We start from the raw sequence: 14553 nt of genomic DNA on the forward strand, positions 1-14553 counted from the left end.
AGTTTTAGAATTATTAATAATATGCGCTCTTAGTTTTCGGTTTCTCTAACAAGATAATAAATGCATAATGTTTAAATAAAACTTCTTTCTGCTTTATTACAGCTATAATTATTTTCAGCATAATATTTTAAAGCACATTTTACTATTTCATTTTCAAACAACATTTTCTAATCAAAAATAATTATCATAAATGTTTGTATTAAAACTGTCAAAACATAATCACTAATTTTGTAAAAATAAATGAGCTTTCATTGAATATTTTATTAATTATTTGATAATTATTTAAATTTTATGCCTGATATCGCCGTTATATGCTATTTATATATAACATTTTCAATTTAGTTTCAGAGCATTTATAAATTAGAGGTTGTTTTGAAAAAGCATAAATATTGGAACTAAATATTATCCCAAGCATATATGCAATGGGCATTGATTTGTGTTTAAATTCAGACGAAATGATTTAATGAATTTATAACTTTTAAAACGAACAGACTGTTAAGAATTATGTCTTTTTATTGATTAATAATTAGAATAAAATACTAATATCAATGTATTTAACTTCTGATTTCTAACGCTTAGAATTGCTTTTGTTATCTTATGCCCATATATACAATTAGGTGATGGATGTGAAAGGAGACAACATATGCAGTATCTGTTTTAATTGTGAAATTAATGTTAAGAACTAACATCCTGGTGAAAAGAACGACATCGTAAACAAATATTTTGCTTCTTTCTAGCGCACTCCCATTTCCAAGACCACTCAGAAATATGATTTTCCTGTTAAGAGGATACTCCTCACCAGGGACCCCAAGGATCGTTCCGTCAGTGGTTTGTATCAATGTTTTCTAGATGTTTCGTTAGGGTATATCAAACGTATAGACAAATGACAGTATGAGTGTTTTATTATGAGCAGATAGTTTAGTGATTCTTCATTAATTTTAATTTCAATATTTATCTTTCACAAGGTAAAAGAAGCATTAAATGTTATAACAGTTAATTTTTGATATATAAAATAAACTTACGGACATTTTATTTCTTAATTATCTTAGAGGTAATTAGTAATTCGTAGTTAATAAAAATTCATTGTTCATAGTGCCATACTTTATTTTTAACTGCGATTTTGATGGGTGAAGTTATGTGCTGTTTATATTATGCACTATTCATGAAATAGTCAGGAAAAAGTCAGGTATATTTAAATTACTAGAAAAGATGTTGATAAGGTAATGATATTTATTCAAGCTAATGAAAGAGATTTTAATATATATTTAAATTTACAAGCTTTTGTTAACATTTAATACAGTATTTTCCTATTTATCCTATCGTATCCTTATTTCTTTTCATTTTTAAACAAACTAAATGAATGCGGATTTTAAATTTATGTAAACTTACCTTATTGCCATGTGACTGTGTTTCAGGAAACGGTTTGGGCATGAAAGTTGTTGGCGGCAAAGAAGTGCCTGGGTCCAATGGTATGATAGGAGCTTACGTCGCAAAGATCTTTCCTGGAGGCGTAGTTGAAACCCTCGGAGAAGTGAAAGAAGGTATATTCCTCTATTGACATTTGAGTGAATGAAGATATTAAGTTAAAAAATTTAATTCCAAGTTAAGATGTAGAGACATTGCATATAACTGAAAAAAAAATAACATTCCAAGTGTAAATGTAAAGACATTGCGTATATAACAGAACAAAAATAGCATTCCAAGGTTAAATGTAAAGGTATTGCATATAAGAATTGTTATCTTATTGTTGTACTCAGAAAATAAAATTAATATTTTCTTATGTAATAATTTTCACAGTTTTCAACCGCATTCATGAATACAAAGAAAGAAAATAAAAGTACTAATTTTAGTTTAAATCCTTAGTTCTTTAAATAATCTGCCTGAAGTTTTTACCACAGCTATGTACCGTCGACGCATCCTTGCCAAGTAATTTTCCAATATCACAATAGCCTGATTTCTTCACTAATTTAAATTTAACGTTGAAAGATTTGATTCTGTTATGATATTCTTTCCTTAGACGCTCATTGGGGTTTAAAACTAATTTCTGAGATGGTTCTTGGCTTGCTTTGGATCCTACAGTGCTTCATTTTAATATAACTTGTATATCGTACAAGAATATTTAGAGTCATTACTTTGAGGGAAGTGAAATCCGTGAGCAATCAGGCATTTGCCAAATGTTACTACATCCATCGAAAAAGGATACAGTCGTTCTGCTTCTTCGAAATACTATTTATTTAGAATGAAATTATTAGTTGCATGGCCTTCAAAATATTCTCAGTCTGTAGCAAAGCAACTAAAAGATAGTAAAGAATATCTACTAATATTGCAATCAATTAAACCGTGGTAAAATAATTTTCTGTATTAGGAAAAATCTTTGAATATTCATTCACTTGTGAAATGAAATGTGGAAATGCATTTAGTCTTGTTAATTGAATTTTCATATTTGTTAGCAAGCGATAATCTATTATTTTATCAAGAGCTCCTAGAAGTAACGTTTATACGCATATTTATGTATACTTTTATGCTATGATCTCTTATTAGAATCAATGACATTTCAGTATTTCTCACCATATTGAGTTTTGCGAGTAATACAGTGCTCACTTCAAAACTATTACGTTCCTTATGGCTATGAAATGCTTATCTTCAATTTCTGACGTTATATGCGTTCTACCTTGACAAAGTATATTTGGTGTTCTTTCACTAAGCATTTCATTAAGATACTTTAGGATCATGTGCATAGAACTAAAACATATTTTAGAAGACTCTGTTTTGAAAAGGAACATACCATTTTTTGTACAGCTTCTATTTCGTCTCTACAGCAATATTTATTTACCTTCTGAAAATTTTCGGAGTTAAATTATATTCATTAGTTCATAAGACAAAGTACGAGAAGGTCTTTGATAAAGGAAGAATGCTTTTTTGAGGAAAGTTTAAGGATAAAAAAACTAGTATCCATATTAATCATGAAGAAAATATAAAAATTCCAATGTATTGAACAAGGAAGCTAGTGATAGAATCTGGCCCGATTTGCTGGTGTTTCACAGCTTTAGCCACACAGTTGTTATAACGAGCTCTGATTTAACGAATTTAACGAGGAATCCGAAAGTATTTGGTTATACAATGTTAAATCTATGGGAGCATAACTCGCGTTTAACGAGCAAACCCCGGTTATAACGAGCAATATTTTTGTGATTCATAAAATTTTTATTGACTTTCGCCTCTTCCTCTTCAGCTGAGCTAACTCTTTCTTGGGGAAATTTTAACACTGAAGTCAACCGAAAGTTAGTGATGGGTCATAAATCCTGCAAACACAATTTGTTTTTTTAAAGCGGCGACATTTTTTTTAAATCTTGGGGAGTGATCAGCATTGAATTTTTACTATCGAATTCCGAAGCGTTTTCCAGTTTGTGGACCAAGGGATCATCAGAAGTTTTAAATCAAACTTTCGTAAGCACTTGATTTTGATGCTTCTCGATAGAAGAGAAAAAATAGGAACAATCACAAATGCTAATGTAAACCTACTCGAAGCGATACAGCTAATGAACGATGCATGAGGAAACGTTACATCAACATGCATTACCAATTGCTTCTGTAAGGCTAGATTGGACATTTCTCAAGAGGGGAAAATCACTGAGGAAGAAAAAGAAATAGACGTCTTGGAAAATTTAGAAATGAGTAGAGAAGAATTGAAAATTATGCATCTGTTGACGTCAATATTATCGCTTCCAAGATACCTACTTCTGAGGATATTGCAGCTGAAATTCAAGTAAATGAACAAATAGTGAAAGTGACGAAGGCAACGATGAGTGTGAAGAATTTGAAGCTGGAAGCGCCCCAATATATTGAATGCCTCTTGAGTTTACAGAAAAAATTCAAATCCAGGGGTGCAAATGACGATTTTTTCCGAGCCATGTGTTTTCTACGAAGAACAATAAGGCAGATGAAAGCAAATTAACCAACTTATTTTGCACTGTACAGAAATAAAAATGAAACAAAGTATTTATAATATAGTAAATGGTTACAGCCGAAAACATCGCGGCAAAAACATCGCAGACGAAAATGTCGCGGAGAAAACAACGCAACGCGAAAACGTCGTGCTACAAAACATCGTGGGAGAAAACATCGCAAAGAGAAAACATCGCAGTTCTAAAACATCGTGGTACAAAACATCGTCGTCGAAAATAAAGCGGTTCAAAAACATCACAGTTTAAAAACATCGTCGTTGAAAATATCGTGGTAAAAAATAAAGTATCTACAAATCATCGCATGACGATAACATCGCAGACATGCTTTTTTCAGGCATGCTTTAATAAGTGTAAATGGATATTCCCATAATGATTTGTGAGCGCAAGATGGAAAGAAGGATAATTTTTACTTTCATATTTTTTATTAATTAATAAATTTTTGCTGAGAAAATAAAAAGGAAACTTAAGCATAAAAAATTAATGCAACTTATAGCACTTGATAGAATTTTAAACCGACATAGTTAACTAACAAAGGCCATTAATAAATCATTTTTATAAAGTTTTTACTGGTAATATTTCATGAAAAGTATAATCTATAAGTTACATTTAATTTTCTATGCTTAAGTTTCCTTCTTACGTTTTCAGCAAATATTTATTAGTTAATAAAATATGTGAAAGTAAAATTTATCCTTCTTTACACCTTGCGCTCACAAATCATTATGGGAATATCCATTTACAATTATTAAAACCTGAAAAAAGCATGTCTGCGATGTTATCGTCATGCGATGATTTGTAGATACTTTATTTTTTACCACGATATTTTCGACGACGATGTTTTTAAACTGTGATGTTTTTGAACCGCTTTATTTTCGACGACGATGTTTTGTACCACGATGTTTTAGAACTGCGATGTTTTCTCTTTGCGATGTTTTCTCCCACGATGTTTTGTAGCACGACGTTTTCACCTTGCGTTGTTTTCTCCGCGACGTTTTCGTCCACGATGTTTTGCCGCGATGTTATCGGCGGACACCATAGTAAATATGTTTGTATAATATAGTGAATATTTTTAAATTTTTTTCACGAAACCATTGTTTTACGAACACTCGGTTATAACGAGCAAATACGGGGTCCTTTCACTCCCGTTATAACCTAGTCCGACTGTATTTGCAAAATAAAGTATTAGAAAACTTCTTTTAATACGAAAATTACTTCAAAGCTCATATGTCGTAGCTTTAATTGATAAGATTCGGTCAGAATCATGTGCATATTCTATAGTTCTCGTTGCTTTTTAGACTTATTTCAGCCGACATGCAATTGTAATATATAAAATTTCCATTTTTGACAACATGTAATCACTTGCAATAATAAATTAGCTTTTTAAGTTCCAGATATGGTTTTATATCAAACATACAGAATAAAAATGTTGCAAATACAGAACATTTCCAAACTTATGGCAGGTGGGATGTAAATGGTACAATTTATAATGCATATTAGTTCAATGTAATTATAAAAATGCGTATTAATTTTTAATATATTTGTGTATTAGATTTTGCTTAAATTATTTCTAACATATTGAATGCCCTGGGTTTTAGGGGACCAAGTACTAGAGTGGAATGGCGTCCCTCTGACAGGACGAACATATGAAGAAGTGCAAAGGATCATAGCATCTTCTGCAGATGAAGTCGAAATAGTCATTCGATGGTAAGATTAAAGAATGATTCTCAAATTTATTTTCATTTTCATATCAGTTGACTTTAATAAGGATGATAGTGGTATCGTTAATGAAGCTTAAGCGAATGAGAAATGCAGATCATGGACAATCACTGCTATATTTCACTAGCTTCAATATAACCATTCCGTAAATCAACGGTAAAGAATAGTTTAATATTACCTACTGTATACGTAACTTAAAATCTAGGAATATGCACATAATAATAAAAGTTAATTTTACTATCATGACCTATTTATTTGCTAAAATAATTGCTCGAACATTTACAGAAATGTAAAAGTTAGAACATAACTACAGAAGGACATTTGTTTTAGACAAAAGCAAGCTATCAATGCAGTCTATAAAATTAGCCGGCTGAAACGTCTGCTTGAATGTATGAATCTCATGAGTCGAGAACTGTGCAGCATTGGGAATCAGATGATACAGTATGACAATGTCACAAGCCACTCGTCCAGCAACGTGCGAAAGCTGTCCACTGAAAAACAATGAGTTTGTTTTAAATATCCACTCCTATTCTCCTTTGACCATCTGTGATACTATTCACCTTCGTTGGCATAAAAGCGTAGAAACCTAGTATGTTGAAAATACAGGAAGCGATTGCGATTTTTCTGAATAAGCAGAAAATGAGGAGTGTAGAAAGGGTATTGAAAATATTCAGAATAGTTGAAATATTGCGTTAATCCCCCAATGATTAATTGAAATATGAGGTTATTCTGTCATTTTTTATAAAGCTAATTTCAGAATTTTTTTATAAAGAAAAATGCAGAAACATATTGCTAAAACAAATTTAAATATAAATATAATTTTAGTATAATCAGCAAATACTGAATTTCTTAAAATTTATTTGAAGTCAACTCGTGATAATAAAGACATAAAATAGTGACCTAAGGTTTATTTATTTCAAAGTTTAATACATGTTATAGATAAAAAGATCGCATATACAGACATGATGTTCCAAAAACTGTTTACACATTTTTTAACGTTAATAGCGGGAATAGCAATAATGGTAAGTAATAACGTTTTAGATATCACATATCCCAAAACTGTAAATGCTTAAATGCGAAATTCCATTGGCAACTTGGTCTTTAATGGAATAGAACAGGCTGACAAAAGGGGCTATAATTCAAAGGGAAAAACAGACATGTACCACGTTGTAATGTGACGCAAGATAGATATCATAGGACATATCTGACTGTGGCGTAGTCTCAAATGATGTGCTCCATTCTCTTTTCACCTCTCACACGTTCCCAAATTTTTTATAACATTTTAAAATACATTTGCTTTGCTTGGAAAGAAGCATGTTCTTACCTTTGTTACTTTGCTGATGGTAAACAAGTGTTGTGATGCTATCTGACAACTGTGACTTAACTAAAAGCAATAGAAATGCCTACATACGCATATAGGCTTGAAGCATAGACATTGCAGCTTCCAATCTAAAATATACACCCGTCATTTTTAATATTTTCTTTATTATTATTCTTTATTATTAACTTTCGAAAATATTTAATGTTTTGAATACTGTAGATTAGATTATCTTAAACACAGCAGATGTATTCAGGAGTAAATTTTTTAAAAACCTTAATTCATATAGGACAGTATTCTTAAGCATATGTAACTAAAAATGAAAATCTTGGGACTTCTTTTACATAGAGTTGGTAGGTTTTCATTTTTAATCATAAGTGACCAAAATATTGATATAGATATTTTTTTAACTTTTAAATTTTAGAAGTTAGCGACTAAAATTTTAAAACATTTCTATAAAGATTTCATTAAAAAAAAATTTGCCGTCATCATTATTGTTCTTCAAAATTCTGTTTTTTTCTCAATACAGTTGACATGCGACTTTCTCATAGTCTTATGTGCAATCGCATATGTACGATAAAAGCTAAAATTTATTATTTGTTTTACATTTTAATGCCTTAAGCTAAAAGATCAAAAAATATTTTATGTATATTGTATTCCATTCTCTATTTTATATTTACAGAACTGCATTCACGAATATTAAGATTTGAATATTTATGGGTTTGCGCGAATTAATGTGCAGCTGAGAGCTTTTAACATTAATTCTAAAAATGAACTGTCAAAAATTATGTTTTTGTCTACAGTTTAACTTGCCTTACGATCTTATTAATGATATTATTACTGCACCATCTGAGCACTATATTTACTTACAAGATTTGTTTAGCTTTAACTCATGTATAATACATTTGTACTTTAAATTTTAGTGATCTAAATATGCTGGAGACTATGAATCGACAGAGAAGGAGTAGTCCTGGCATGGGAACAAGTGGTGGCCCAAGAGGGGGTGGTCTTGAACCTCCTGATACACCCGGAAGTGGGGGAGGCTTGGGAAGAGATTCGTCTCCTGCCCACAGTCCTTACTCTCCTGCGGGATCCAGAGGTCAGAGTCCAGCCCTAACAAAACGTGGAATGGGAGGCGGTGGGGGAGGTTTTGGAGGTAACATGGTGGGTGGTATGGTGCAGAACACTCTCATCACAAGCCAGGCATCATCTTATGAAAATCTGCAGTCTCCGGATTCACGCAGAATGGGTATGTATTTGACATAGTGTAAAAATGAATGTTGTATTTATAAATTTTGTTAATAATATAATAGCAGTAACTGCATATGGTGCAAACGTCAGCACTATATGCAACTCTCTCTGAAAAATTATAAAAATGCTAACTGTAATTAGTATGTATACGTGTATTTCGTTGAGTTTGGTATAACTGTGTGGTGTGAAATTAAACAGAAAGTGAAACTCAGCCAAATAGTAAACATACATAGCTTTCTTAATCTGTTTGCCGAATTGGCAGCTGTCTGAAAACAAAAATTGTCGAAACAAACAAAAGTCGAATTGGAAATTCGTATAATTGTTTTCTAGTGATTTACTGATTAAAGGTGCAATGCCAATCTAACCCGATGACTTGTGGTATTGAAAGTATTATAAGATGAGACTACTGGCACTAGCTAAGATTTCAGTTTAATTAAAAATAAGGTTTTAATTGAAAGCTAAATATCTGGTGGATCTACACTATTTGCAAAGTCTTTTCAACAGCAAAGCTACGTATTTATGTTAGACCTTGCACATATTTAACAATAATGTTTGTTTCCAGTGAGCTGGGACACTAAACAGGAACGCTTATTAGGTCACAGTTAAGGTGGCATCCTTTTAAACTATGCCGCATACCTTTAAATTTGCATAACTTTTTGGTATGCATGAATGTTATTTCAGGGAAAAGAAGAGCAACGACTACCGAAGTTGCCTCGCGGAAAATGCAAAGAAATGTCTTCAAAGCTTTCAGGGATTTTTCAATAAGAGTTAACAGCATTCTGCGTTAGCACTGTGGCTGAGTCGTTTAGCGATATTGAGATCTCGTAGAGAGTAATCAATGTTTAGTATTGTCCTGTGAGAGGTACAGGAAACACAAGCATTCTGTGGTATATTATCAAAAACAACTTGGAACATTTGCGGGAAACTGTGCGGAAACTTTGCGGAAAATCTACATCTATATAGATTGCTCATCTCTTGAGAGAACTACCAAACCGACAAAGGTAAATGGTTTTCTTCTAAAATATAATAAAAAAGGTTAATGTTTTCAATTTGCAAAATGAATCTTTATTTATGCATGAATTCGCAAAGTTGGGACATACTTTGGAAGGACATACACTCAAAATAAAATATAAAAAATAACATTCAGCATTCAGCAAATGTCCTCCACATCTCGTAAGACACTCGTGCGAAATTAAATATTTGTTCTCTTCTTCAAGTTCACGAATTTAGCATACATTTGCGGGAAACTGTGCGGAAACTTTGCGGAAAATCTACATCTATATAGATTGCTCATCTCTTGAGAGAACTACCAAACCGACAAAGGTAAATGGTTTTCTTCTAAAATATAATAAAAAAGGTTAATGTTTTCAATTTGCAAAATGAATCTTTATTTATGCATGAATTCGCAAAGTTGGGACATACTTTGGAAGGACATACACTCAAAATAAAATATAAAAAATAACATTCAGCATTCAGCAAATGTCCTCCACATCTCGTAAGACACTCGTGCGAAATTAAATATTTGTTCTCTTCTTCAAGTTCACGAATTTAGCATACGTCTGCTGAACACTTTGCATTTGACAAATGCCTAGAGATAAAAATCTCATTTATGTGGTCACAGGGCTTTGTTGCCAATTGTAATCAATGTTGTGCGAAATCAGCTCCCCTCATGAAGTTTCTGCTGCAAAAAGTGGTTTCGTGCGCAGCATAACACTTGACTTCACCCTGCTGAAAGAATATCTCATCAACATCAAAGCCAAAGTCCGTGGCTTGCAACTAAGGCTACAGAAATACTGTTATCATCCATACAACCGTTGACGGTTACTGTAATTTGTAATGTGCTTTCAGATGATTATACTGCCCTACATCGTGTATTTCTCGATCATGACTAACACACTACTAACCGGAAGCATATTTAACAAGTGCACATCAGCGTAGCCACTGAGGGTTGGTTTTCGAAAACGAACCAATGAGCTGCTTTTGCTATTGTGACGCTAAATCTTCTTGTATGTGAACGTATGTTGTTTACGTTTTAATTTGCATTTGTTTCGCAGTTATAAATATATGGCGTAATAGTAGAAAATCTCGCAATGCTTTCGTTTTCTGAGTTTGATTAATCGCTGACATTTCACTTTCGCGATCTTTAGCACGCATTAATATTAGGACTGATGTTCATAGCATATTATGTGGATTAAGAGAATTCAAGTGTATATTTTTTAAATTCAGCTGAGGATGACTGAAAGTATTACAATACATCTGGTGTTTCCTTATTTCAGTGCTTTCATTCTTTTGATTTTAAAGTGTAAGTTTCAGAATACATATGATCTAATTATAGCCATTGTTAACATTAAAAATTATATGTGAATAAATTAAATATACTCGTTGTGAATACTATAAATTCACTGTGTTTGATGAGTATTTCTTGCGTAGACAGTACATTTAAGAGTGAGCAGTTATTAAATGCGAAATTTAACACATTAAATGTATACGAATGCAAATTAGTAAAGTTTACTTTGAATAAAATTCTGCATTGGTTATTATTATAGAACATCTTTTCCATATAGACTGCAATAAAAAGTGCTGACTTCTATTTACATATATAATTGGTGTAAGTATTTTTCTCATACGCATAGTTTTATGTAAAGATTGCATTTGGGTTCAGATGCTTATCACATATTTCTTTCTTCATCTTATTTACCACTTATTAAGTGATATTTCACATCGATATTTTTGCGAAGTATTCAACATGTGTTTGTATTTATTTCAACCAGGTAGTGAAATCTTCATAATTTTATATAATTAATTTAACTTCGAAATGAAAAGTTTCAGAAGCAATCGACGATGTATTAATTATTTTGTACAGAAAATTGCGTGGTAAAATATTTTCAACCATCTTGCTTAAAGCAGGCGAAAGTTAAAGGTCATGTGACATGACAGAAATGTTATTGCATGCTCATTGTTCCATCCTAGAAGCCACTCCCTCGGTGGCTACAGAGATGTGCACTTGCTAAATATGCTAACCGGAATGCGATTACTAAACCCAACGGCAAACAATGACCCTGAATTAAAATTTTTCTTTAATTTTGAGGCAACCTGTATAATAATCAAGAGAGTGCTGCCTTGGACGGTGTCGTAGCCACAGGCGAAAGGTATCCCAATTTGATCTCAAAAATTAATTCAATGTCTGCCGACTTCAAGTATTTCTTGAATTAATTTTTTAAATTTTCATTTAAGAAATTAGATCTCTTTGCAACTCATATAGTTAACGTAAAACTCTTGCTGGAGAGGATAAATAATTTAAAAAAAATTATGGCGTCTTCTAAAATGATTATTGTAATTAAAACAAGACAGTTAAACAAATATTTACTTCTAGATTTTGGCAATCCCTATAGGAGAGGAGGTTTTCTTAACGGAGTTTCCTCCTCTCGCAGTATCGTGAGCGTCTTTGCCCCAGGTGGCCTCAACTCAGAGTGGCCAGACTTATATGATCCTGCATTTTATCCTTCTCCTCACTCACCGGATGAATGGATGGATGAAGGCCTTCAGGTAATTTCCACAATTTTCTAGTGACTAATTATATCAGTAGTAAATATTCTAAAACAAAGCTTTTGACACCGTGTTGTTATTGGTAAGATTAGAACTCAACAGCACTAACAACAACACCAAGATAAATATTTTTCTAACAAGAAAGTAAGTATTTTTATAGATAGGAGAGACCATCTGTAGCTGTCATTTGAAATTATTAAAGGAACGTATTTTGGACGATTTCCCTCCTAAAGCAACATAAAAACAAAAATACTGAGTAATGTGTAACAAGATATCACAAGCGTTTCTAATGAGCATATCATTTCAATCCTGCATTTCTAGGTAGAGTAACAAAGAATCGATCCTTTGTGCAATTCTAGAAATTGAATTATAAGATAGACTGAAACGTATTTAAGTACATAGATGGCGGTGCAAAATAATACGAATGCCTGCGAAAACACATGTTGCGTTTCCCACCTGCAGTACAGCCGTGCCGCCTGCCAGAGTAGTCCTTTAAGTTGTGGTCGTGAAAGCGAATGTATCGGTTTCTCAATAGCTGTCATATATGTTCCATAACCCCTCGTATTCTCTGAGAGAAGCTGAAATATCAGACATCACAAGCGTTTAAAGAAGCATGATTATTGGAGCACGATTAATGGCACATCTGTTACAGAAACAACACACCGGTCACTTTCGGCCCTCAAGAAGCGGCATATCAGCCGTTATTCACGTGTACAGAAAAAAAAGGTAAGCCGACGTCTTCAACACACAGTAGTGGACGAAATACGAAGCTGATTGACAAAAACAGATGAATATTAAGAGGTACAATGATGAAAGTGAAGGCAAACTTTATTTCAAATAGCATGTCAAATGAATGTTCCAGTGCTTTATTTCAAGAAACACTGCCAAGATGGAACTCCATGCTGTAAACATTTATGGAAGAATGGAAATTGTAAACCACTGAGGACATAACATTATGATTTCAAGCGACGTGTGAACAGTTCAAGTTTGGGTTCCATAGAGGTGGCAACAAGTCATTTGGTTTCATGTATCAACTCTCACCCTATTTCAGAACACCGAGTGCGTATATGAGAACCTACAGAGATGCGTTTAAGCCTTCTTGCATCTTACCGATAATGAATCATGGAGTTGGTTTCCTGTTGATATTTTGGGAGTTGGCTTCCTCTTGGTATTAAGACGGTGCCCAAAGTTGCATGGAGTTGATGATCTTGACGCAATCTTCGCCTACTTGTTATTCTGCATAGGAGGACAAAATGCCATCACTGTCAGAGCATCCTGGCGGATCATTATCATCTTGTGTTCACACCTAGATAGCGACCATGCTTTCAACACTAAAACGTTCCTATCCACATCAATACTTGTTTTCAAGTATGGTTCGTATAGCAAAATGTTTAAGCATGATATGTCATGTGATAGGGAATCTAGGGATGTGACCCTTTCTCTCCCCTAACGTGAAAATTGTTAAATATTTAGGAGGATATTTGAAGTGAAAACTTCGTGTTCGAGTCCGACTCTAGTTGCGTTTTTGGAATTTAAGAATGCTATGCATTCATATTCATATTCATAGGTTTCATATTCTTTCAAATGTTGCGAAGATCTCTGTGTGTTCATTCTACATCGCACACGATTTGTACTTCCACCAAGAGGTGGTCCAGCTGCCTATGAATAAATAGTATTTTCTTTTATTTCACAAGAGTTCGTATTATTTTGTACCCAGACTGTATTTTGTAATACGCAAATGTCAAAATATTTAATTTTATGTAGCAAACTTTCAGTACTGTTAAAGTATTTTTAACTTTACAAGAAAGCAAATAAAATTCCAATTTATGCCTGCCATTACTTTGCATAAATTGATACTCTTTTTAAATTAAGTGCAGGCAGAATATATGATGTAAGCACAATGTGTTATAAAGATAATTAAAATTAGTGTTTTAAATAATCTACTTAAACACAGTTAAATATAGACTACTTTAATCAAAAATAACCTGGTAAATCGTATACAGTAAAAAGCAGAAATTTAGATCCTAGAAATGATAAAACCAGAAATTTAGAAATATTGATAAGCAATAAATTATTACATGTGTTAACAGATAACTTTAAATTCCTTGAAAAGTATAAGATTATTTTAGGTGGCAAAGTTTTACCAAATATAATGTTATATATATCTTTTATTTATTTGTTTATTTATTTATAGTTATAGAAATTAAATTGAGAAAGAATATTGAATAAATTTTGTCTTCAAAGGCATATTAATTCATGTGTGGAAACAGGTTAATTTCTACAAATCAAATCAAGATTTGTTTGTTCATTTTATTTAAATATAAGAATTTGAAATTCATATCATGAATATGTTAATGTAATGAGATGCAAAATAAAACCCTGATTTAAAATTGTTCTTAACATAACTATTATAAATGTTATATACGTATATTAAAATGGAAATGAAAAATGAAACGGATATATAACATGCTTGCAAATGATATCAACTCATGTGATCACAACATGAATTATAATAGCTACTGATACTGGCAAACGATTTAGTCTCAAATTAAGCACAGATAATATGCATAGTCAGAAGACACTCGTCCTGAATATAAGTTCCGCTCACTTCATCCAGGCTTTATCGCAGTTAAAAGATTATTGAAACAAGCATTTTTAGATTATGGCTACGCACACTATGGCTATCTGCTTAAAGGATAGATGATTTTGTGGAAGAGTTTTCTAAGGGGAACTTGAGTCCTATTAACACCACACACGAGA

The 14553-nt window shown here is 32.5% G+C and overlaps 1 protein-coding gene across 1 annotated transcript in view; it reads left to right on the forward strand.

Annotated features, from left to right (window-relative positions):
- The window catches only part of LOC118186632 (uncharacterized), a 435694-nt gene that overhangs the window by 392897 nt on the left and 28244 nt on the right, over positions 1-14553 (forward strand). Inside the window, exons 17-21 of the mRNA XM_085813324.1 lie at positions 738-828; positions 1416-1541; positions 5558-5666; positions 7920-8245; positions 11621-11793. Coding sequence (XP_085669450.1) covers positions 738-828; positions 1416-1541; positions 5558-5666; positions 7920-8245; positions 11621-11793 — 825 coding nt within the window. The remainder of the gene's footprint in view (positions 1-737; positions 829-1415; positions 1542-5557; positions 5667-7919; positions 8246-11620; positions 11794-14553) is intronic.

Source organism: Stegodyphus dumicola, chromosome 3 (assembly GCF_044657685.1).
Source record: "Stegodyphus dumicola isolate Sdum_Otavi_A_Nest chromosome 3, ASM4465768v1".
In the NCBI taxonomy this organism is placed as follows: Eukaryota; Metazoa; Arthropoda; class Arachnida; order Araneae; family Eresidae; genus Stegodyphus; species Stegodyphus dumicola.